Source organism: Leuciscus leuciscus (genome assembly GCF_965113295.1).
Source record: "Leuciscus leuciscus genome assembly, chromosome: 2".
Lineage (NCBI taxonomy): Eukaryota > Metazoa > Chordata > Actinopteri > Cypriniformes > Leuciscidae > Leuciscus > Leuciscus leuciscus.
Window position 1 is genome coordinate 53,769,602 of NC_138726.1, and position 24,239 is coordinate 53,793,840.

General features: G+C 39.0%; 2 protein-coding genes and 2 long non-coding RNA genes across 6 annotated transcripts in view; 2 read left to right on the forward strand and 2 right to left on the reverse strand.

The window, feature by feature from the left end:
* The window catches only part of LOC309490522 (interferon-induced very large GTPase 1), a 79,811-nt gene extending 71,976 nt beyond the window's left edge, over positions 1-7,835 (forward strand). For both annotated transcript variants that reach the window (XM_082159739.1, XM_082159740.1), the window contains exon 6: positions 2,410-7,835. In XM_082159739.1, coding sequence (XP_082015865.1) covers positions 2,410-7,106 — 4,697 coding nt within the window. In that variant the 3' untranslated portion in view covers positions 7,107-7,835. The remainder of the gene's footprint in view (positions 1-2,409) is intronic.
* LOC309490842 overlaps positions 1-24,239 on the reverse strand; it is a 77,425-nt gene that overhangs the window by 36,221 nt on the left and 16,965 nt on the right. The gene's annotated exons all lie outside the window — the stretch shown is intronic.
* Positions 1-24,239, forward strand: part of LOC309490540 (interferon-induced very large GTPase 1-like) — a 137,417-nt gene that overhangs the window by 22,088 nt on the left and 91,090 nt on the right. The window lies entirely within an intron of this gene.
* On the reverse strand, positions 9,092-12,242 carry LOC309490855. The gene is made up of 3 exons (XR_014202855.1): positions 12,066-12,242; positions 9,733-9,812; positions 9,092-9,223 (listed from the first exon to the last, which is right to left on the reverse strand). It is a non-coding gene; the product is annotated as an uncharacterized lncRNA (long non-coding RNA).

Below are 24,239 nucleotides of genomic sequence, written 5' to 3' on the forward strand. Positions count from 1 at the left end.
ATTATAGCTCCACAGGCCCCTTTTCTACCCCTTTTCTGATGTGCGTCTGAGAGCAACTCGTTTTGGTGCGGTCTCTTTAAATACAATTGAGACACTTCATACCCCGCCCCCTCTCCAGGTTGTAGCGGTCACACTTGGTTCAACTCCACCCCGTTCGCCCATTTTTGTAGTTTGATAGCAGATATACGATTATCTAGCGGCACAGAAACGTTTTATTCACACGTTATTAACAAAATGTCAACAACGGAAGACTTGTCCAGCCAGCCTTACATGTTCGAGCCAGAGTCGGAGCCAGAGCGAGATGAAAATGAGGACGACGAACCTGCAGAACAACGTCTTCATATGGATGTATCGCAATGGTGTGTTACTGTATTTACACATGAAACTTTGGTCTTCCGACCTTTTACCACCGTGTCGATTTATTTTGATTAATATGTGCGAGGGAGAGAGAGCAAGACAGCGCCTAGTTTGGAGATGGTGAAGTCTTGTTTACACTTTCGCCTGGCTCCGAAGAGAGAGAGTGCGCGCACGCGCGACCAGGTCTCTCTCTGCTCGTTCTTTCAGTTAAACATGCGCGGATGTGTGGCGTGAGAGCGTGTGAAAAGTGTCAATTGCGTGAGTCTCACGCTCAATGCGTGAGAGTTGGCAGCCCTGCCGGTTAGCGCGTCAAAGCATTCTCATGTATAAATATGCAGCTATACACAGCGTAGGTGACTTTCAATTAAATAGTGACTTTTCAAATCATGTCGATATACAATGGTTGCATATTGTTAAAACTCATCGTGCTAAGACTATATAAGGGTCAAGGGAAAACAAATGTCCTGCGAAAATCGTCTTTTAACATTTAAAAACAGAAATGTTCAAATTCCAAAGCTTGTATACTATGTATACAATGTGTAGTCAGATAAAAATAAGCCTATAATATGAATGCAACTGCGAAAGTTTTTTTTTTTAAAGGAAGGAAAATGCCATTAACGTGAAACGTCGCGCGTCGCGTTCATATAGGCTTTTGTCTGTAGGCTATATAGTTTTCCTCCCATAGAGCATATTATAAAGAAAAAGCTTATACGACTTATATAAGCTTATAAAAAGCTTATACAATGCAGTACGACGGTGATATTTAAACTCAGTAGCCAATGCACCTTATTGAACATGCAACGCGCTATTGCACGTTAAGCGTTTTATAATGGTTTTCTATGGGTGTTGTTCATAATCTGATGTAATCGGTTTTCCTCTATAAAGTATGCTTTATTAATAAGGTAGGCCTATATTGTATACTAAATTTAGTGCTTCAATATCACTCACATTAAGCGTCTTAAATGGGGAAGAACGCTTGATTACGCTGCCATTGTCTGTTTTAGCAGAATAGTCAAGTCAAGTCAAGTCAAGTTTATTTGTAAAATATCCCAAAATATCCCCAACTGAGCAAGCCAAAGGCAACAGTGGCAAGGAACCGAAAAACTCCATCAAGTGACCTAATGGTGTCCTAAAACTCCATCAGGTGACCTAATGGAGAAAAAAAACCTTGGGAGAACCCAGGGGCGACTGAGCCATCTAGTGTAGAATAGAATACTGAATATACTGCCAGAATACTGCCATCTAGTGGTAGCAGGTTTTCTCAGACATATGTGTGTGGATCGTGCAAGGCGAAACCAGTGAAATGAAAGTCTCAAAATCCAAATGAATCAAATAGGATCGACTCAGAAATGAGTCAATGAATGCACGCGTGTCACCTTATCCACAAACGCACATCTTACTTGTTGCATGCACAAATTCTGGCCTACATTAAAACAAAATCGAGGTTTTGTATTGACAACTATGTCTCTATTTGTATAAAATGCTGCACATTCATGTGATTTTGGATTTTGAACACACAAGTTGTATTGTATTAGGTTAAATGTAGTGACGCACATTTGTGAATTTGTCAAATAGATGGGTAGTTGTGCACACATTAATAATTAGCACCAAACCTATTCATTTGTAGTTGTTCATGTGTGGGTTGTGAAATGCTTAAAAACAGCGAAAAGAAAGACTCAAAATCCAAATGAATCAAATGAGATTGACTCAGAACAGACGTCAATGAATGCACGCGTGTCACCTGATCCACATCTTCTTTGTTGCATACGCAAATTATTATACACTAATACAAAAGAAAACATTTGTATTCACAAAAATGTCTTGTACAAATTGCTACACATTCATTCAATTTTGAATTTTGCACACGCAAGTTGAAAGGCATGGATAAAACATTTCTGCAACATGTATCAAGTTCATTGATAATTGTGCTTGCACGTGTTAATCATTTTGATACTATATTCATCCTATATTACATGCCTCATTTTATTTGATACATTTTTTAAATTGTGAAATGAGTTGAAACAATTGATGAAATGCTTGCTTTTTCAACAGAAACAAACATCCAGAGCCTTTTACATGATTTGGGGTTGGAGCAATACTACCCGAACAAACTCTCACTCAGCGATGTGCTACAGATTGACAAAAGGTCAGTGACAGATGAGCCAACCCAGTCTCTGTCATCTTTGCCATGGCTGTTCCTGAAGAAACTGATGATGGTGAATGTGACTGCAAGAAGTGTCAAATATTCATGTAATGACAGTGAAGACTGGTCAAACTTAGATATTTACAATGATAAATTAGATTTTTTGAATGATCAGAATAGCAGTGTAAACCCTTTAGATATAGTGACTGCCCTGTTTCTTTGTGCAGATTGTTTCCTCCAACAGGAAATGGTCTCGAAAATGTCAATGTGTCAGTTCTCTGTTCCTTTGCTTCTTCCAAAGTGCGATACACAACCGTGCATGTACATGCTTTGGGCCATGAGAGATATTGTGAAAAAATTTAGACCTCATTCCTTGTTAGACTCAAAAGGTTTTGTGGAGGAAAGAATTGTTCGCTCTGAGCTCCCCCTAGTGTCCTTTGTTAGACTTGGTGACTGCAGCATTTCTAAATCTCAGATCTTAAACAAATTGCTCAGCAATCCCCAACAATATCATGACACTTTTGTACATCATGACATGGACTGCGGAGACATTCCAAAAAAGATATCAGATGGATTAGTGGAGATGGGTTGGTATCTACCTTGTGGAAACGAAAACATTGATGTTTTTCCTGAACCTGTGGCTGTTGCAAACTTGAGAGGTGACATCCGGAACTTTGAAACACAGTACTCTTTCTTATGCCAGACCTCCACTGCAGTTTTTGTGTTCTTTGACAATCTGGACACAAACTACAAGTTACTCACCAACCAACAACAACCAACTAAAGCACAGTTTTTTTTAGTGGGCAATCTGCAAAGTAAAAAAATTGATTTAGAGCAGCTGAAAAGGACCAAATTTGAAATGAGATTGGAGAAGGACAACATCATTCTGAAGAACAATCAAAACGATGCAAATTTTGTCAAAAAGCTGCATTCTGTAGTAAATCACATAATTAATAATGATGGCAAAAAAGCTTGTCTGGAGGAAATGGACACTATAGCACATGAACTCGGAATTCAAGTTGATGAAGACATTCAAGATTGCCAGAAAGCAAAAGATAATGCACATGTCTTAACGACAAATATAAAGGAAACACTGCAGTTCAAGAAAGATCAGCTTCCCCTTCAAGGTCAAATCTGGAAAGATTTAGCAAAACTGGAAAAAGAGGAATGCAGACTCCGGAAAGCTGGTAATCAAAACATAGAGACATACAAGAGTGATCTCCAGATTCAAAAAACTGAACTCAGGAAACAACAAAGTAAATATGACATCTCAGAGGCAATGACCTGCTTTGTTAGTGCACTAAGTTCGAGCCAGGAGAGGCCCTACTTCTTGAAGTGGATGCGGATGAACCTTGACAATCTCTCGCGAAAAAACCTCTCAAGCCTTCGTGAGCAGTACAAAGAAAAGTGTCAGAAATTTTCAGAAAACAAAGAGGAAATCGCACAGCTTGACCAACAGATCTCTAACAGTTCTTTAGGAATAGAGCACTTTCTGCGTGAAATGGGCCAACTCTATGAAGCCGCAGTGTCACTTCCAGAAAACGTAGAATCCCGTCAACAAATGCTACACTTACCTCGTCTATGTGCTGAGCTGATGTTGGATGGCTTTCCTCTGGAACTGGTTGATGGAGATGCATCAAATATTCCTCTCAGATGGGTGAGTGATGTGCTTCTGTATCTAAACTCTTCGGTGCAGCCAAACAATAAAATCTTGGTGGTCACAGTTTTAGGAGTCCAGAGCACAGGGAAGTCCACCTTGCTGAACACCATGTTTGGAGTTCAGTTTGCCGTCAGCAGTGGAAGATGCACCAGAGGAGCTTTTATGCAGCTGATCAAAGTCAAAGAGGACATCAAGAAAGAACTTGGTTGTGATTATTTAGTAATAATTGACACTGAAGGTCTGAAATCACCTGAACTGGCAAAACTAGATGATAGTCATGAGCATGACAATGAATTAGCTACACTTGTTGTTGGATTGAGTGATATCACAATCATCAACATCTCAATGGAGAATTCCACAGAGATGAAGGACATTTTGCAGATTGTAGTCCATGCTTTCATCAGAATGAAGGAAATAGGTAAAAAACCCAAGTGTCTGTTCGTCCACCAAAATGTTGCTGATGTATCAGCCCATGACAAGAACATGAGAGATCGAAAGCTTCTGCTGGAGCAGCTGAATGAGATGACAGAAGCGGCAGCTAAAATGGAGAACAAGGAGGAGTATAAAAAGTTCAGTGATGTGATTGAGTATGATCCAGAGACTTGCAACTGGTATATCCCGGGGCTCTGGCATGGAAATCCTCCAATGGCACCAGTGAACGCTGGCTACTCCGAGGCTGTCTATGACCTTAAAAAGAACATGATTGATGTAATTGGAAAACGCAAAAACAAAACATCTGGAAACAACATAACAGAATTTTTGGAGTGGACAAAAAGCTTATGGAATGCAGTCAAATATGAAAACTTCATATTTAGCTTTAGGAACAGCTTGGTGGCTGATGCATACATGAGACTGTGCACAGAATTCCACAAATGGGAATGGTCTTTCAAGAAGCAAATGCACTCTTGGTCAACTCAAGCTGAAACCAGAGTGTCAAATTTTGAGACATTCAAACTGAAATCAGACAAATCAGATCTGAATGATCTCTTATGCAAACTGAAACAAGAAGCTGTCACAAAGCTTGACACCTTGGAAAAGACAACAATGGAAAATCTGTCCAAATACTTTGAACAAACAGAGGGTCATGTCTACCTTGTGGAAAAGTACAAAGAAGACTTTGTGAGCAGCATAAAATGTCTCAGGAGGGAAACTGAGAGCTCTTTGCTGACGCAGCTTGAGGCAACAGTGGACATTAGGAGAGGAATGAATAATCTGGACAACATCAAGAAAACATTCACTGATACAATGGAGAAAAAAGTGCTGGGTCTACTGGAGGAGTTACGCAAAAACAACTGCTCAAAGAGTGATGCACAAACGAGTGACAAAGAGCTTGACAGATTCTTTGAACAAATTTGGCAAGACACCATAAATGAGCTGTCATTTACTGGACTGAAGAGAAAAAAAATTTCCGATTTTGTTTTCAAGCAACTTAGAGAAAACATGAAACAGAAAGGCAGTTCAGTTTTAGAGCAATTAACATCAGTTAATCTGAACACTTGTGGCACAGGGGAGTTCAAAGTTGCCAAAGATAACTTTTGCATAAAATTCCTCAAACGTATCATCAACGACAACTCTACTGTGGACCTAAAGAATTTAGCAGATAATATCATTCAGACATGCTCTCAGTTAGTCCTGGACAAAAGAGAGAGACGTTTAGATTACCATGACACCTACATTCAGGAGATCCTACACATAATTGATGACAGATTAATGTCCAACAAGAATATTGGGTTTTCAGAGGAATTTGAACTGTCCCTGAAATTGCACATTTGTGGGTCTTCTGCAAGAGAATTTCAAGAAATGCATGAGTGTTTCATCAAGGAGAATGACCCACGTGGACGCCTTGATCAGTTTAAAGACAAATATCGCAATGATTTCAAGGACCTGTTTCATGACCGTGACCAGTGTCAGAGAAAGGCAGGAGAATTCACTGAACTGTGCTTGATGCCTGCAGTTGAGACATTCATCTACAGCTCCTTGGGTCCAGAGATTGTTGACAAAATGCTTCAGGGTAAAAATGGATTTCAGTTTAGCGCTCGTGCATTTTTCCAGTACACGCTCTTAAAGGAGCTTGTGAATGAAGATAAGTTTGAACAGTATGTAAAATACATCAGCTCATATGAGCATTTTGTTAAAGGCTGGATATTAGATCAAATCACCAAACAGTTTTCAAACGGACATGAAGTGTTTGAGTTGGAGGAAGATCACCTTAGAAGAATCACCAAGGAGATATTAGAAGCTGTCAAAATGGCACTGAATGAGACAAATGAAGATGGTATCAAAGGATTCATACATTGCATATGCAAGAAGCTTGAACAAAAGCTAATAATTCCCAAAGATGCTCTAGAAACAGTGATGGTCCTAAACAATGCATCTCAAAAGCCATTTGCTGACTGGCTAACCAAATCTGTAGAGGAGATGGAACAGACACTGAAGGAACATCTGAAGAAAGTCAACATACAGGACAAACTCCGCAAACTCAAGATTAAACCCCAGGATGAGCTCTTCAAGACAGTGTTTGGATGTGGAATACAGTGTCCATTCTGCAAAGCTCCATGTGAGGCTGGAGGAGAAGCTCACACTGAACACCGTGCTTCAATACACAGACCACAGGGACTCGGTCGATACAGAAATGTAAAAAGTGAAGAATTAGTGACTAACATCTGCTCAACAGATGTCCACAGTGATGCAGAGTTTAGGTGTCCCCAGACTAATTATAACTCTCATCCTTACAAAAGATACAGAGAAATCTTTCCTGACTGGGACATCCCAGCAGATTCTACCATACAGCCCTCAGATTACTGGAAATATGTGATGGCCCGGTTCAATGATAAGTTTGCTAAAGAGTATGACGATGCTCGCCCTGCTGATGTACCCTCGACGTGGAAATCTATGTCAAAGGAACAAGCAGAGGAGAGTTTGAAAAAGTCTTTCAGAATTGAATAAACAATTTTCATTTTCACAACTATATATTCAGCATTTTGGCAGCACTCTCACACTCAGCCTACAAAATAAACACAAAATATACATTCATAACATATGACCATCTCCAAAACGCATGCTGCTTAGCGAATAACACCATTGATTACTTGCAAAAGGTTTCAGCTGACTTCCAGTAACCATTAATACTGCTTGCACTTGGGAATGCGAATATGGGTTAATCATTTAAAAGGTGAGATAGTTTAACTAGGTGAAAGAAAAATGAAAGATATATGCAATGTGCAACAACATGGTGAAATGCTTTTTTGTTCTTTTTGTGTATAATTTTACTGTTTATTTGATAAAAGATTTTCCTTTTTGTTGTCAAAATAATCAAATTTTAATCGTTTATATCTTTATGATAATAAACTGCATGAATACTTTTATGTGAAGAATTCTAAAACAATAAAAAAAATATTGTTTTAAATATATAGGTATTGATATTAATTTATTGTGGTTTTAATATACTACTTAATGTAACCAGTTAAACAAACCTCTGCTTTGGAATAAAGTGCTTGCTAAATAAATAAATGTAAATGCAAATGTGTTTTAGCAAATGCAGCCTATAGAGCTACACGATTAATTGTTGAAAGATCCAGACGTTTTTACTCCAAAATGACATTTTCTGTAAAGTTGCTTTAAAACAATATGTATTGTGAAAAGTGTCATACAAATAAACTTGAATTGAAATGACAATGATTTAGCAACTGTAGGTTTATTTACTCATTGGCCCTGTTTACACCTGCTATTAAGATGTGTTTTGGTCGATCGGATCACAAGTAGACAAGGGAGACATACACATACACATACACATACACATACACATGATGGGCGGAGAATAGCTGAACATGTTGATCTCCTGACCATTCTGTTGTCCATCAAGGTTGCTGTTGGAAATTACACTTCAAGTACAGCAATTTAATGCAGTTAATTAATGCACTACTTCCAATTAAATGAGTCATTTAGATGATTAGTAATTTGATTAAAAGGAAACAGAGTCTGATGTCTGGCTATGAATTTCTTTAATGTTCCCCAGATCAGAGTCACAGCATACACTCTCAGAAAAAAAAAGTACAAAACGGTACCTTTAAGGAACAAAAGCTTGTCACTGGAGTGGTACCCTCAAAGGTAAATTATTGTACCTTGAGTAGGAGGAGCAAATTTGTACCTTACTTGTTTGTACCTTCTAAGGGCCAGTACTGTACCTTTGAGGATCAATAATGTACCTTAGACAAAAGTACAATAAAGTACCTCTAGAAAAAGGTACAATTTTGTCCCATTAAGGTACCGCCCCAGTGACAAAGCCATTTTGTACCTTTAGGTGGCAAAAAAGTTCCTTTTTATTCCTTAAGGAGTGAAAGAAAATAAAGGCAAACAACTAACTGAATTTTAGACATTTATTTTAGTCCTTAAATGGAAAACAGTTCAATTCACAGATTCAATAATAATTAGTCTCACAACCATACAATGTAACATCCCAAAATAAAATGCCACAATGTTTAGGATGTCATGTCTGATATAAAAAACATTTAAAAAAATTAAATACATTTTTTAAGAAGCATTTCATTGACCAACTGACAACTTCATACTGCCACTCCAAAAACAAAATGAACAGCGATATGTTGATAAGAAAATGTTGATTGACAGTTGTTAAGGCCACACGTTATGGTAAAATGTGGCTCATGTGCATGAACAAGTCCGATGTGCTGGATTAACTTCACCAATGTGAAGGCTCTTCGAGAGCATTTAGGACAGCTGAAAGGTGTAGGCATTGCGGTTGTTGATCAAGCTAAAATGTTGATTACCCTGGTCACACTAACAGGTAGAGGCTTATCACCAACCTCAGACATTTTTAGAACATATCGCTGAATGAAAATCAGGGTGTTCTTCAGGCGAGATGGATATACCACGTTGTAGATGAAGTAAGCACAAAAAGTAGCAATAACACCTTCCTCCAAACCAAGCGCCCTGCAGACTGACTGCCCATCCAGTTTGACCACTGCAGGGACCCTTTGAGTCAGAACACTCCTCCAGTCAGCGACAGCGTCGAGATGTACAGTAGGATATGGCGATGGTGGCTGATCCTGCAAGAGATCATAAAGTAGTTAAAATGCAGAAATCTACCACAAACATTCATAAAAAAAATAAATAAAAAAAAACTGTTCATATATATATATATACACACACACACACACATACATACATACACTAAAAAAACGTCTATGGTGAGTAAAGACCTTAAAGCGCCCATATTATCAGTAGCACCTCACTGCAGTACACGAGATCCAGGGGGCGGAGTTGGATCCAGATCTAAGGGGTGGAGATTGGTAGGTTTAGGGGTGGGTTTAGGGATCAGGGGGTGGAGATGGGTAGGTTTAGGTATATGTAAGGTGGGAGGAGTTGGATCTGGATCCAACTCCTCCCCCTGGATTTCGTGTTCTGCAGTGAGGACCATCTCCATATTATGCTCCTTTTCAGATTCATAACTGTATTTTAAGGTCGTAACATTACCAGAATAGGTTTACATGGTTTAATTTTCAAAAAACAACATATTTTGTAAAACAAACAAAAAAAAAGTATGCAAATTACACACCTCCCCAAGTATGACGAGAATGTCATTTTTCTCCCTGAACAGGATCGGCAACAGCAGGATTGCAGCTCGGAAATCAATCCCTGAAAATAAAAAAAGTAACTGAAGTATGTTACGTGAATGTACAGTGTATTTTGGTTAGTTAGACCTTATCTTGTCTGAAGACAAATAGAAAAGAAATTAAGCTTAAATGGCTCCACAACACTAGGGGTCCGTGACCATGGCTGATCAGTGAGTCACTTAACTTACCCAGTTATCAGTTAACTGTTACACACACACAGCCCTCAATATTAATATAATGTAACGTTAGGCCTAACGTTATCTTATTTTATTTTTTTCCAGGACAGCGGGGAAAGTATTGAAAGCCATTAATGATTGTAATCGGTTTATTTTTATAACAGCAGCTAGATAACGTTAGTAATGTTAACGTTAACGTTACTCGAAAGGGAGGTTAACCGTTGGTCGGTTCTGTCAGTTAACCTGATGTTGTAATTTAATGTTAGTCTTACATGGTTTTACGAAGATGTTCTAAGACAGTTTGACGACAAAATAAAGACTAAATCATAATTTCAAACCCTCACTGGCTATCGATAGTCACATTCCGCCCAAATGGCTTTGCTTTAGCATACAATATTTCAGAACAAAAGACTGTTGGGCAGCAAAAAGGTTTTTTTTTTTTTTATCGTTCTTCTCTGACGCAAGTCAGAACAAAATACTTTTCGGCGGCAAAAACGCTTCTCATCCTCCTCTGACGCAGTAGTTTTATAGCTAACGTTAACGTTAACGAGCTAGCTCGATGGTGAACTGTAGCTAAGATAGTACTTATAATAATAGTATGTGGAATGGCAATATGGGACATAATACTGCTAATGTTTTAACTAGGGATGGCTGACGCGAAACAGTCGTTCCGAAGCTTTGCGAGATCCCGAAGCGCAGATGTTTCGAAACACTGATCCGAAGCGTGATTCAAAACACCCATGTCACGTGACTATGGCCAAACGAAGCCTCGAAGTGTTTCACTAGTGTCTCATCAGGTGTGGTCCGCCGAATCAGCATTTGATTGACACGGTCGGGAACAGACCACACAATCGCACATCTGTATAAAAGTGAAATCAACGCATATTGACCTCGTGGGTTTTTGTGAGAGGAGTTTGATTTTGAGATAGCGGATTTTTGGTGATAGAGTGACATATTTGATTTGATTAGTTATAGGCTATTTAGGCTTACATTTAAATTTACACATCACATTGACGGCTAGAGACAGACAGAGTATACATATAGTGACACATTAATACATAGATATAAATATATATAGACAGCTAGATTAATAGATAGATATAGATAGATTATAGATACATATATAAATACATAGATAGATTATAGATAGATACATATCTAGATATTATATCTAGATACATATAGGTACATATCTAGATACATATCTAGATACATAGATAGATTATTGATACATAGATAGATTCATATAGATAGATAGATAGATTTGGATAGATAGATAAAATGGAGGCTCCCCAGAAGAGATGCCGTACATCTGTGTGGGAGCATTTCCGTTTAGAAACCCCCCAAAAAAGTGAGATGTGTGTATTGTGATCGGCAGCTAGCCTACTGCAACAATACATCATCCATGATGCGCCATTTGAGGAGAATTTGAAATTTGCCCAGAACTCATGATCCACTAACTTACTGGAAAGAGAGAGCAGTAATCTTTCCTCATTTGTATGTCCTAGCTAAAAAATATATTTGCATGCCAGCAACAAGTGTCCCTTGTGAGAGGATTTTTTCAAAGGCTGGAGAAATTAACTGTAAAAAAAGAAGTAGGCTAGGCTAAGTCCTTCCACAGCAGAGAAATTCATATTTTTTAATAAAAATCTCTAAAAAAGTGAGACATTGTGGCTTGATTTCTTTTATTAATATTCATTTTGCAGGACCAAAATAACATTATGCACAGTGAGGAGCCTATAGGTTACAAGCTTCACATATTAGAAAAATACAATAATAAAAAAAACACATTATTTTAATGGCTCGTCAAGATTATTTCAGATCAACACCTGCAAGTGACCACTAGGTGTCACCGTTGAGAAGGGTGTCGGATTGATTCGAAGCCTCGAAACAATTATGGAACATTTGCTTCAACTGTTTCATTGCTTCACGAAGCCTCGATCTGCCCACCACTAGTTTTAACTAACTAGTTAACGTTAATAATGGCAATCGTAAATGTCGAGTCTAGCTAGCTAATGTTGACAGAGTAACGTGTGAACTTGGCTAGCGCTAACAGTAAAGTTAACTTCCAACTTTGAAATAAAAGTAAAATACTTTACCTTTGAATTTACTTCTCTCCTCTTCAGTGACCTCTATCCCAAAACGAAATAACTCCGTGATTAAATCCACCGTGGATAAATGTCGAAGCGCCATCCTCCCGACTTTGATCGAGACTGACAGTTGGATCACTGTCGATTCACTCATGTATCCTTCCGCGCTGCAATATTTATGCTTCCGCCGAGTCGAGCTCTGGTTAGCCTGTAGCTAGATCCTTTCGATAGAACACAACTTAAAGCGTTAACAATTATTTGTCTGTTTCATTCTAATATAAATAGGGTAAAGGGTTTGAAAATTTGTGAATATAAATGATTACATAATCCTCATTAACATGATTAAAAATGATTCAAAAGGACACTTCACACACACACACACACACACACACACAAAAAAAACATTCTGATTTATTTTGCCCATATCTCAAAACTTTACTGTTAATTTAGTTTGACTATTATTGAGTTATTGAGTTTTATAGTATAGGTTTACTTGTGTTTCTATATTGAGAGATGACATTTTCAGCATCCACTAATTCCTGCCATTTTACATTTAAACATTAAGGTACAAATATGTAGCCTAAGGGACAAATATTTACCTTACACCTCGGAAAGCCCACAATGTACAATGGAAGGTGCATAATTGTACCTTAAAGGTGCACAATTGTACCTTAAAGATACATTTTTGTACTTTTAAGGGTACATATGCACAGGGACGCGGGAAGTGGGGGTGCTGGGGGTGCTGCAGCACCCCCTGTTTTCACAGAATTGTAAATGCAATGCATATGTTAGTTCATTAAAATGTATTCATTTTTAGCATTTAGTCATTTATTTGTAATAAACACTTTAAGTGGGCTATTTAAATTTTTTTATATATGTTAAATTATGTTTTTAAAACATAAGCGCAGAGTGTAGGTGTGTGTGTGTCGAAAGAATTTGTCCGCAGCTGCAAAAAAAAACAACAACAAAAAACAAACAGTCAAAAACCCCACTGTTAGTGTTTTGTAAGGAACAGGCAAATATGTAAAATATAGCAGGAGACATTTTAATTGTTTACTAATAAAACAGTTTTTTTTTTTTTATGTCAGTGTGGGCTATAGCCACGAAGTTGACGAATCGCGATCTTCGCAGCGCCAGAGAGAAATGCACATTTCATACGAATTAGGCCTATAATCAGCGCAGTCTGTTTTCTTTCGTTTTGAATTGTTCTGCTTAAAAGTAGACATTTCAAGCTATCTATATGTCTCATATGCAAAGTTTGTACCTTAGGGGAGCCTTTCTCAAACTTTTTTCAGTCAGGGCACCTTTCAAAAGTGCATAAAATCTCAAGGCACCCCAGTGTAAAATATAATTTAAAAACACTGCATAACCCAAATGTAAATGCAAATTTTATATATATATTTATCTAAAATGAATTTACAATTGTATTAATCCGATCATATGTTTAACCCTTTCACACGTAAATTTAAAATATTCTGGCTGACCCGCCAGCGTGAGTTTTTCAAGGTGACCGTTATTTAGAATGTGTCACTTTATGGTTTCCATGGTGACGTGTCATTGCTTGTCACGTGACACACCGCAGCAACAACAGAGCTGAATGAATGATGATCTGCTTTTATGTCATTTTTCCTTTTTTATTCAAAATATTCACAAATTTGTTAGATATGGCATGAAATATCTGATATTCCGATTGTCAAATATATGCAAGTGGAAGTGTTTTGTTTTTTGAACACAATTATAACGATCGCGTTAGTTCAGCTGTATGCGCGATGGGCGCCGCCATGTTAGTTTGTGCCGCAGACGCAGTTCAGAGAATCGGATCTGTTGGATTTACAACAAGTGAATTCATCCACTTCTCCCGAAATACATAAAAGTAAGTGGCAGGTGAACTGGGAGAAGAATAGAGTAAACTTTAAAGTTACTTACACAATGTGTATCTGATATGAATAAAACGAATTATAATGGAAAGGATTATTATTGCCTCTTCCTTTGACATCAGTGTGTATTTTACAAACTCTAAATGTATTGTTTTTTTTTAGTACTTATGTCTGAAACCTAAAACAAACATTATGTGGATGAAAACACTGAAAAGTTGTGATATATGACAGCTGAGCGCGCCTGTCTCTGGCTCAGCTCAAGCCATAGACAGTATAAGAAATGGACAGAGTCATCTCATTGGAACTCAATTGAGGCAAGTGAAGCCCATTTTCAGCGATTTTTTAGGACTTCCGTTCCTGACGCGCAGACTCAAACTGAGCTTGACGACGTAGATGTGACGTGAGCAACCCGTCTGTCTTCTAGTGGCTGTGGCATGAGAAATCTGAATCATTCCCTTCCGAATCTTGCAGAGACGGAGATCGTGAGTAGGAGGTGTCCATGAGCTACGAGCAGGAGAAACTTTTTCTAGGTATTCTGATTAATTATTTTGTCATTTTGCCTCTACGTCCCCCCGATTGCCCGCGAGCTTCTCCTCCCGTCAATACGGTAATCTCTCTACTGTGCGACAGAGAGTCGTGCGGTTATGACGCAATCGTTAGCCTATTTTTACAAAAACTGTTTTTACGGGGCCATAACGTAAGATACAAGGTAATGGAGCATTTTATACATTGTCGTGTTTCTTTAGAAATAAATAATGGACAAATGGAGTCTTCAAACGCCTCAGATGTAAAGTTATTCGCTGTCAAAGTGACGCCAAAATGAATGGGAGTCAATGGGATGCTAACAGCAGGTGAAGTTCTGCTACAAGATGGTGGCACGCGGCCGGCTTCAACTTCCGGTCGACTTCCTTCCCGCTTGGCTCCAGCCAACGCGCGAAAGCACATTTGAATTTAGCAGTTGATCACGTCATGCACTGACCGTTCTAATCACACCGGTGCTCCAGGGACCTGCCTAGACTGATCACACCGGTGTGAGCGTACGTGCGAAAGGGTTAAAAAGAAGAAGAATGTATTTATGTAAATTCAAATATATTTAAATATGAAATGTCCGATTTTTATTTATTTATTTTTTAGCCTACGTAATTTTTTGCCGGCACCCCTGACACAGTCAGGGGCACCCCAGTGTGCCGCGGCACCCACTTTGAGAAAGGCTGCCTTAGGGAACAAAAATGGACCTGTTGTGGTGTGGCAAGAGAGGACTCAAAAGTAAAGCGACTTAGGTAAAGTTGGTTTTATATTCGCATATTCGCACATTCGCGGACTTCCGCGTTCAATAACTCGTGAACTAAACGTTGTTGCTACACAAAACACCTATCACATATAACTACAGATTAAACACCAGAATCTACAACATAATTTTCCTCAAAACGATCTTTCCTTCGCACTGGACAAAATACGTTGATCTCTATGCGCAGGCTGCTAAGAAGGGACCATCTGCAAAGTGCAAACCCGAAGGAAAGCTCGTTTTAAGAAGAAGATTTAAATATTAAAACAATGTTATTTGTGTAGTAACAATATTCAGCTCACGAGATATTGAACGCGGAACTCCGCGAATATGCGAATATAAAATCAACTTTACCCAAGTTGCAGACTTGATAATTTAGGACCTTCAGGGCCACATACGTGGACAGCACCATGAACATAATCAAGTAAAAAAATAAAAAAATAAAGTTGCCAACCAGGATAGAAATAGTTTCAGGTTTGATATTTGCTGCATATTTTTACTTTTTTGTAGGCTACTGTACATGTACGTATGTGTAATACGTAGCAAATATGTTTTATGTAAAAGTTACAGTAATTCACCAAAGGGATTTTTTTCATGTTCCAAAGGTTGTAGTATGGTCCTACTGACCAGACTGACTTACTACATGTGAAATTTTGACAATACCTCCCTTACTGTACGTTCAGTATACAAATATTAATTAAAAAAAATTACAGCAATTCACCTAAAGTATTTTTTCCTGTTCCAAAGGCTGTAGTGCTTTCCTAGTGATCAGACTGACATACTACAGGTGGAATTTTGACAATATCTCCTTTACTGTACATACAATAAACAAATAAGTTTAAGAAAAAATTACAGTAATTCCCCTAAAGTATTTTTTCATGTTCCAAAGGCATAGTGCTTCCCTAGTGATCAGACTGACTTACTACAGGTGGAATTTTGACAATAACTCCTTTACTGTACGTACAATAAACAAATATGTTTAAGAAAAAATTACAGTAATTCCCCTAAAGTATTTTTTCCTGTTGCAAAGGCTGTAGTGCTTTCCTAGTGATCAGACTGACTTACTACAGGTGGAATTTTGACAATATCTCCTTTACTGTACGTACAATAAACAAATAAGTTTAAGAAAAAATTACAGTAATTCCCCTAAAGTATTTTTTCATGTTCCAAAGGCATAGTGCTTCCCTAGTGATCAGACTGACTTACTACAGGTGGAATTTTGACAATAACTCCTTTACTGTATGTACAATAAACAAATATGTTTAAGAAAAAATTACAGTAATTCCCCTAAAGTATTTTTTCCTGTTCCAAAGGCTGTAGTGCTTTCCTAGTGATCAGACTGACTTACTACAGGTGGAATTTTGACAATAACTCCTTTACTGTACGTACAATAAACAAATAAGTTTAAGAAAAAATTACAGTAATTCCCCTAAAGTATTTTTTCCTGTTCCAAAGGCTGTAGTGCTTTCCTAGTGACCACACTGACTTACTACATGTTAAATACTGCCAATACCTTACTGTAAGTATAGTACAAACATATTATTATTAAAAAGTTACTGTAATTTCTCCTTTTTTCATGTTCCAAAGGTTATAGTATGTTCCCAGTGATCACTCTACTCAATTAACTTTGATAAATGTATTAGGTAAAAGTATGTATTAGAACTGCTGTTCCTTGTACAACACAATTCTTTCATTGATTAAAAAAAGCAGATATTTTAGGTTAATAATATTTTCAATGTTATAAATAAGCAACACCCTTATTGTAATTATTCAAGTTAAGTTTTTGTTATGAAGTCCTGAAGAAGTGGATTCTGGAACACACTGCTGCTTCAATGTATATCTAATGAGTGATTATAATCAAGGTATAATCAATAGTTTTCCTTCTATATATCAAATGAGTTGAATGAATTCTCTAGGCTTATGAGATTTTACTTTGTTAAAGAAATTATCAGTGTGATTATCGAAAATGTTATTTCATGTATCCTTTAAATGTCTGTATTTGATATCTGAGGTGTAACATAAGGGTCTGGCCCATGCCAGGAATGCAGTAACAGTGTTTGCTCATTTAGCCCGGCTTCCAGAGATGAAATATGGACTTCTTTAACAGGTGTCACTACATCCATCTGCTTTTCCAGGCTACCCTGATAGCAATGGTCTCAGGAGTCATTGAAACCTATAGTTGAGAGACCATTTCTTAGTTAAAGTCTTTACTTTACAGTTAGATTTAAAGTATCCACTCCTTGAGAGAAAGAACATGTTATCTTAATGTTTTGAGAAGACTCTCCTCCTCACCAAATCCAATCTTGAAGAAACTGTGTCTGTGTGTGTTAGTATTTTGGTTACATGTTAAGGAACAAGTGGAAATATAGCTGCAAGCAGCGATACGGGGCCAAGCTGAAGCAGCAGCAAGAGCAGGAATAGTAAAAACAGCAGAAATTGAAGAAAAAAGAGCTGGTTTAGAAGTATAGGTGAAAATAAACTCAAAATGAACAGAAGTTCAGATGAGAATGAACATATAATGAACAAGACATACATTAATCCAAGAGGAAGAAAGATTAGTACAACGTTGAATAATAAAGGAATCGACATGAGTCATGACACAACATTACACACAATTTTTTTTAAATCATCCCACACGGGGCTCAAACCCATTATCGCTGGGTCAGATACCTGTCACTCATATCATTGCGCCACTGGGAAGTTGCGTTTTTAGCAAGATGAAGAAGGTCCAGTAGTTCAAGTGAGAAGCAATTCAAAATGAATAATTTTTTGTATAAATTCGCTGCATGTTGTATTTATCGAGTTCGCTCACATATAGACACCATGTCTGGAACAGAAGCAACTTTTACACCACAATACCTCTTGCGGTCTGGGAATGTGCCACACAGGATTCAAACCCACAACCGGAATGGTTCAGGGCTCATGGCACGTGGTTTAGCAGCTTGCGCCACTCAGTTGACGCTGTCTTACCAAGCTGCCGAGGAGAGGCTTAAGTGTAAGAATGAGCACACAAAGGCATGTTAACCAGATTAGTTAAGTTAGCAAGTTAAGTTAGCTTAATGCTAATGTAGTTTATGGTTAGCCTTATAGCTGAAGAGCCACATTAGAAAGAATGGCATCAGGTTAGCATGCTAACCAATTAGCATGCTAAGCTAACTACCATAAGGCAACAAATACAGGTCAAATTTGGAGAAAAGTATATCAGGAACGATAGCAAAAATAAAAAAATCTGTTCAGTCACTTCTGTGTGGCTTGGTCCAAAGATCATCTGAGCCAATTTTTGTAAAAATTGAACAAAATTTGAATGAGGAGTAGCACAAAAAAATTGAACACTGCCCATTACAGTAGTGGCCATTTTGAAAAGTACAGAGTCTTAATGTAAGATATTGATTGTGATCACCATAATGAGTGGAATCAGGTGTACTAAGTGTCATTTTACATCTATTTACATTCACATCTAGATCAAAGGGTTCAAAAGCTATAATCCTTTTGATGTTGAATTTTTGAACTGGTGGTGGCGCTATAGAGTTGGTCCTAGACTGGAGACTCAAAAATTGGTCCAATTACTATTCATTACAATCACTACAAGTGTGGAAGGTCACGACGTGCCTAAATTCAGGGTCCGAATGTCAGCCGCATAATTGATGGAGATATGCTTCAGTCTATCTATGTGTAGAAAATGTGTGATTATTTATTAGCCAATCAGAACCTACTTTTGATCACTGGTTCTGATTCTTGACTTCTGCCTGATAATAAACTGCAAACATTCTTCTGTAAAATTTCCTTTAATTTATTATAATTCTGACTCTTGTCTTAAATTGAGTGCACTTCTAACTCCTGGTCTTAATAAATCATATCTGGTCCATGGGTCTTTAACTGTAAGTCCCAAAATGCAGATATACAATGGTAATCCATATTGCAACAAGGACAATAAAGCAGAAATTTCAGCAGATATTCTTTAATGATGTTCCACTATTTAAGGTACACAGTGAGCACAACCATTGGGTATCTTTTTCAGGTAGCTTGTCTGGTGATAGTCCAATGCAGCTTACATTGGGTACCATCTTTGGCACTGTTCACGTTGGTAAACATGACAAGGATTAACTATGTAACAAACCACTAACAGTTATAGTTATGTGTGTTAACCAATTACATAATGCAATGAATAGATATTAAATAACATGTTCAATTGCTTAAATATTTTTGTTTACCCAAAGTTGTCCTGACTGAAAACATTTGAAAAAATTGTATTCAAACACACACATTTGTTTTACTTAAACTTTTACGTCACTTCACTAAAAGAAAATATAGTAAAGTAAAAAGTACTTGACAAAACAATCAGTTAAAGGGTTTATGATAATATAAGAACAACTTAAACCAAGAGAGGATCAACAACAGCAAAATTTTGAAGAAGTGAAATTGAAATATTACTCTAACCACGAGGAATTAATTATAATAACTTTTATGTATAATCCTAGTGGTATTCCATGAACAATTAGAAAGATAATAGTGTGACGATGCAGGGTTGAATCAACGGAGGAAGCAGGATCCAAAAGCAACAGATTTATTAAATAATTAAATAAACTTGAAACAAGACAGACTTAGATAAGGGAACAGAACAACCAAACTAAAACAACATCACAAATGACAAGAACCCACAAACACTGAACCAAGACACAGGGTATAAATACAGTGAATAACCAGCTAAACAAGATAACAAGGGGGCGTGACTAAGAGAAAACACCTGGGAAGACTAATCAACATAACGGGGAACTGCAAAACATGTGACAGGACAGAGGAACACATGACAGACAGGAACAAGACACGAAACCCACACCGTGACATAGCCCCCCACCCTATGGGCGGCTCCTGACGCCCCTTAAAACAACAAAAAGTTCAGGAGGGTGGAGAAGCGGAGGCGGTCTTGGGGGAGGGACGGAGGGCCAGGCTGTGCAGGCGGACAGGGCGGAGCAGGCTGTGCAGGGGACCACGGCGGTGCAGGCTGTGCAGGGGACCACGGCGGTGCAGGCTGTGCAGGGGACCACGGCGGTGCTGGCTGAGGAGAAGGCCACAGTGGAGACGACCCTTCGGGCGGCCACGGCGGAGACGACCCCTCGGGCGGCCACGGCGGAGACGACCCCTCGGGCGGCCACGGCGGAGACGACCCCTCGGGCGGCCACGGCGGAGACGACCCCTCGGGCGGCCACGGCGGAGCTGAAGGACCCTCGGGCGTCCAAGGCAGAGATGATGGACCCTCGGACGTCCAGGGCGGAACAGGAGACCACCCCTCTGGTCCTGGCGGATCAGACTGGTCCGGAGGTGTATTGTCCCCCCCCAAAATTTTCTTGGGGAGGCTCCCCGGTAAAGAGTCCTGGACCAGCGATGAAAAGGGCCTTGAGCTGGGCAGGACCAGTGGCGAAGAGGGCTTTGAGCTGGGCAGGACCAGCGGCAAAGAGGGCTTGGAGCTGGGCAGGACCAGCGGCAAAGAGGGCTTGGAGCTGGGCAGCGATGAGAGCTCTGTGCTGGGCAGCAATGAGAGCTCTGAATTGGACGGAACCAGCGGCGAAGAAGACTCTGAGCTGGACAGGACCAGCGATGAAGAGGGCGTTAAGCTGGACAGGACCAGCGGCGAAGAGGACTCTGAGCTGGGCGGGACCAGCGGTGAAGAGGACTCTGGGCTGGCGTGAAGTGCAGGCTCGGCTGGACTGGCGTGAAGCTCTGGATCGGCAGAAGTGACGTGAACATTCTCTGGATCAGCAGAAGCGAAGTGAACAGTCTCTGGATCGGCAGAAGCGACGTGAACAGTCTCTGGATCGGCAGAAGTGACGTGAACAGTCTCTGGATCAGCAGAAGCGAAGTGAACGGTCTCTGGATCGGCAGAAGCGACGTGAACAGTCTCTGGATCGGCAGAAGCGACGTGAACAGTCTCTGGATCGGCAGAAGCGACGTGAACAGTCTCTGGATCGGCAGAAGCGACGTGAACAGTCTCTGGATCAGCAGAAGCGACGTGAACAGTCTCTGGATCAGCAGAAGCGACGTGAACAGTCTCTGGATCAGCAGAAGCGACGTGAACAGTCTCTGGATCAGCAGAAGCGACGTGAACAGTCTCTGGATCAGCATAAGCGACGTGAACAGTCTCTGGATCAGCAGAAGCGACGTGAACAGTCTCTGGATCAGCAGAAGCGACGTGAACAGTCTCTGGATCAGCAGAAGCGACGTGAACAGTCTCTGGATCAGCATAAGCGACGTGAACAGTCTCTGGATCAGCAGAAGTGACGTGAACAGTCTCTGGAATGAGAGCTAATGTGGGAGTACCACGTTTCTCTTCCGTGATCCCCACAGCATATCCCGAATCACTCAGCTGCAGGGCCAAGTTAATATAAAGTTCTAAAGTGCCGTGGGGAGAGTGCAGTGGCATGGTTGACCCAAGTGGCTCTGATAGTCCCCCTCTAAAAAAGATCATGAGGCACATAGGGTCAATAGGGGTAACATTTGCCAGATTGATAAACTCCTGTACGTACTCCTCAATTTTCCGGTCTCCCTGACGGAGACACATAATCCGTGCTACAGGATTCCTGGAGATCATTGTTGCTGGATCCTCGTTGTATGGTGGGTTCTTCTGTGACGATGCAGGGTTGAATCAACGGAGGAAGCAGGATCCAAAAGCAACAGATTTATTAAATAATTAAATAAACTTGAAACAAGACAGACTTAGATAAGGGAACAGAACAACCAAACTAAAACAACATCACAAATGACAAGAACCCACAAACACTGAACCAAGACACAGGGTATAAATACAGTGAATAACCAGCTAAACAAGATAACAAGGGGGCGTGACTAAGAGAAAACACCTGGGAAGACTAATCAACATAACGGGGAACTGCAAAACATGTGACAGGACAGAGGAACACATGACAGACAGGAACAAGACACGCAACCCACACCGTGACAAATAGAAATAAAACAGTGCACTGTACAGTATCTTGAATGCCTCCATGATCTTGTTGTTCATTATCTGTCAGATTTGCTGCACCAATCCGTACAGGTTCAGTCACTACTGTTAATAATAATGTAGCCCCTATTAATGTACTACAACCTTAAACAAACAAAACCCCTTTTAGTGAATTACAGTTATTATATATATTATTATGTAAAACAGTATTATTAGGTATTGTCAAAATTTCACCTGGAGTAAGTCAGTGTGGTCACTAGGAAAGCACTACAATCTTTGGAATATATATATAAAAAACACTATAGGTGAATTACAGTCTATTACATAAACATATGTAATAAACACATGTAATAATGTTTATTACATAAAAATATTTGATAATTGTACAGTAAAGGAGGTATTGTCAAAATTTCACCTGTAGTAAGTCAGTCAGGTCACTAGGAAAGCACTACACCCTTTGGAACACGAAAAAATACTTAGGGTGAATTACAGTATTAAAAAAAAAAAACATTTGTCAACTGTACGCACAGTAAGGGACTTTTTGTCCAAATTTCACCTGTAGTAAGTCAGTCTGGTCTTTAGGAAAACACTACAGCCTTTGGAACCCGAAAAAATACTTAGGGTGAATTACAGTAATAAAAAAAAAACGTATTTGTCAACTGTACGTACAGTAAGGGAGTTTGTCAATTTCACCTGTAATAAGTCAGTCCTTTCACTAGGAAAGTACTACAACCTTTGGGATATATATAAAAAAACACTATAGGTGATTTACAGTTTATTTCATAAACATATGTAATAAACATATGTAATAATATGCTCATTACATAAACATTTGATAATTGTACAGTAAGGGAGATATTGTCAAAATTTCACCTGTAGTAAGTCAGTCTGGTCACTAGGAAAGCACTACAACCTTTGGAACACGAAAAAATACTTGGGGTGAATTACAGTAATTAAAGAAAAACATGTCAACTGTACGTACAGTAAGGGAGATATTGTCAAAATTTCACCTGTAGTAAGTCAGTCTGGTCCTTAGGAAAGCACTACAGCCTTTGGAACACGAAAAAATACTTAGGGTGAATTACAGTAATTTTTAAAAAAACATATTTGTCAACTGTACGTACAGTAAGGGAGTTTTTGTCAAAATGTCACCTGTAGTAAGTCAGTCTGGTCCTTAGGAAAGCACTACAGCCTTTGGAACAAGAAAAAATACTTAGGGTGAATTACAGTAATTTAAAAAAAAACGCATTTGTCAACTGTCAAGTCAAGTCAAGTCAAGTCAAGTTTATTTGTATAGCGCTTTTCACAATACAGATTGTATCAAAGCAGCTTCACAGTATTAAATTTAAATAATACAACAAAGTTTATTTCAAGAGGAATTTATTGATTGATAAAATTAAATTAAATATCCCCAAAATATCCCCAACTGAGCAAGCCAAAGGCAACAGTGGCAAGGAACCGAAAAACTCCATCAAGTGACCTAATGGTGTCCTAAAACTCCATCAGGTGACCTAATGGAGAAAAAAAACCTTGGGAGAACCCAGGCTCAGTCGGGGGCCAGTTCTCCTCTGGCATTTATGAGCTAGAGGCCGGATTGTAGTTTGAACTGTGGGATTATATGAATGCTTGGCTGAAGAGATGCGACTTTAATCTAGTTTTAAACTGGGAGAGAGAGCGAGTCTGAGCAACGAACAGTATCAGGAAGACTATTCCAGAGTTTTGGAGCCAAATGTGAAAATGCTCTCCCTCCTTTGGTGGTTCTGAATATCCTAGGTATGACCAAAAGCCTTGAATTTAGTGATCTTAAAGAGCGCGATGGATTATAGGGCGATAGAAGATCCGTTAAATAGACTGGAGCTAAGCCGTTTAGGGCTTTATAAGTCAGTAGCAATACCTTGTAATTAATACGGAACTTTATAGGTAACCAATGCAGTGATGATAAAATCGGTGTTATATGATCATATTTTCTTGATCTCGTAAGAACTCTAGCGGCGGCATTTTGGACTAACTGTAGCTTGTTTATTGAGGATGCAGGACAACCAGCTAATAAGGCATTACAGTAATCC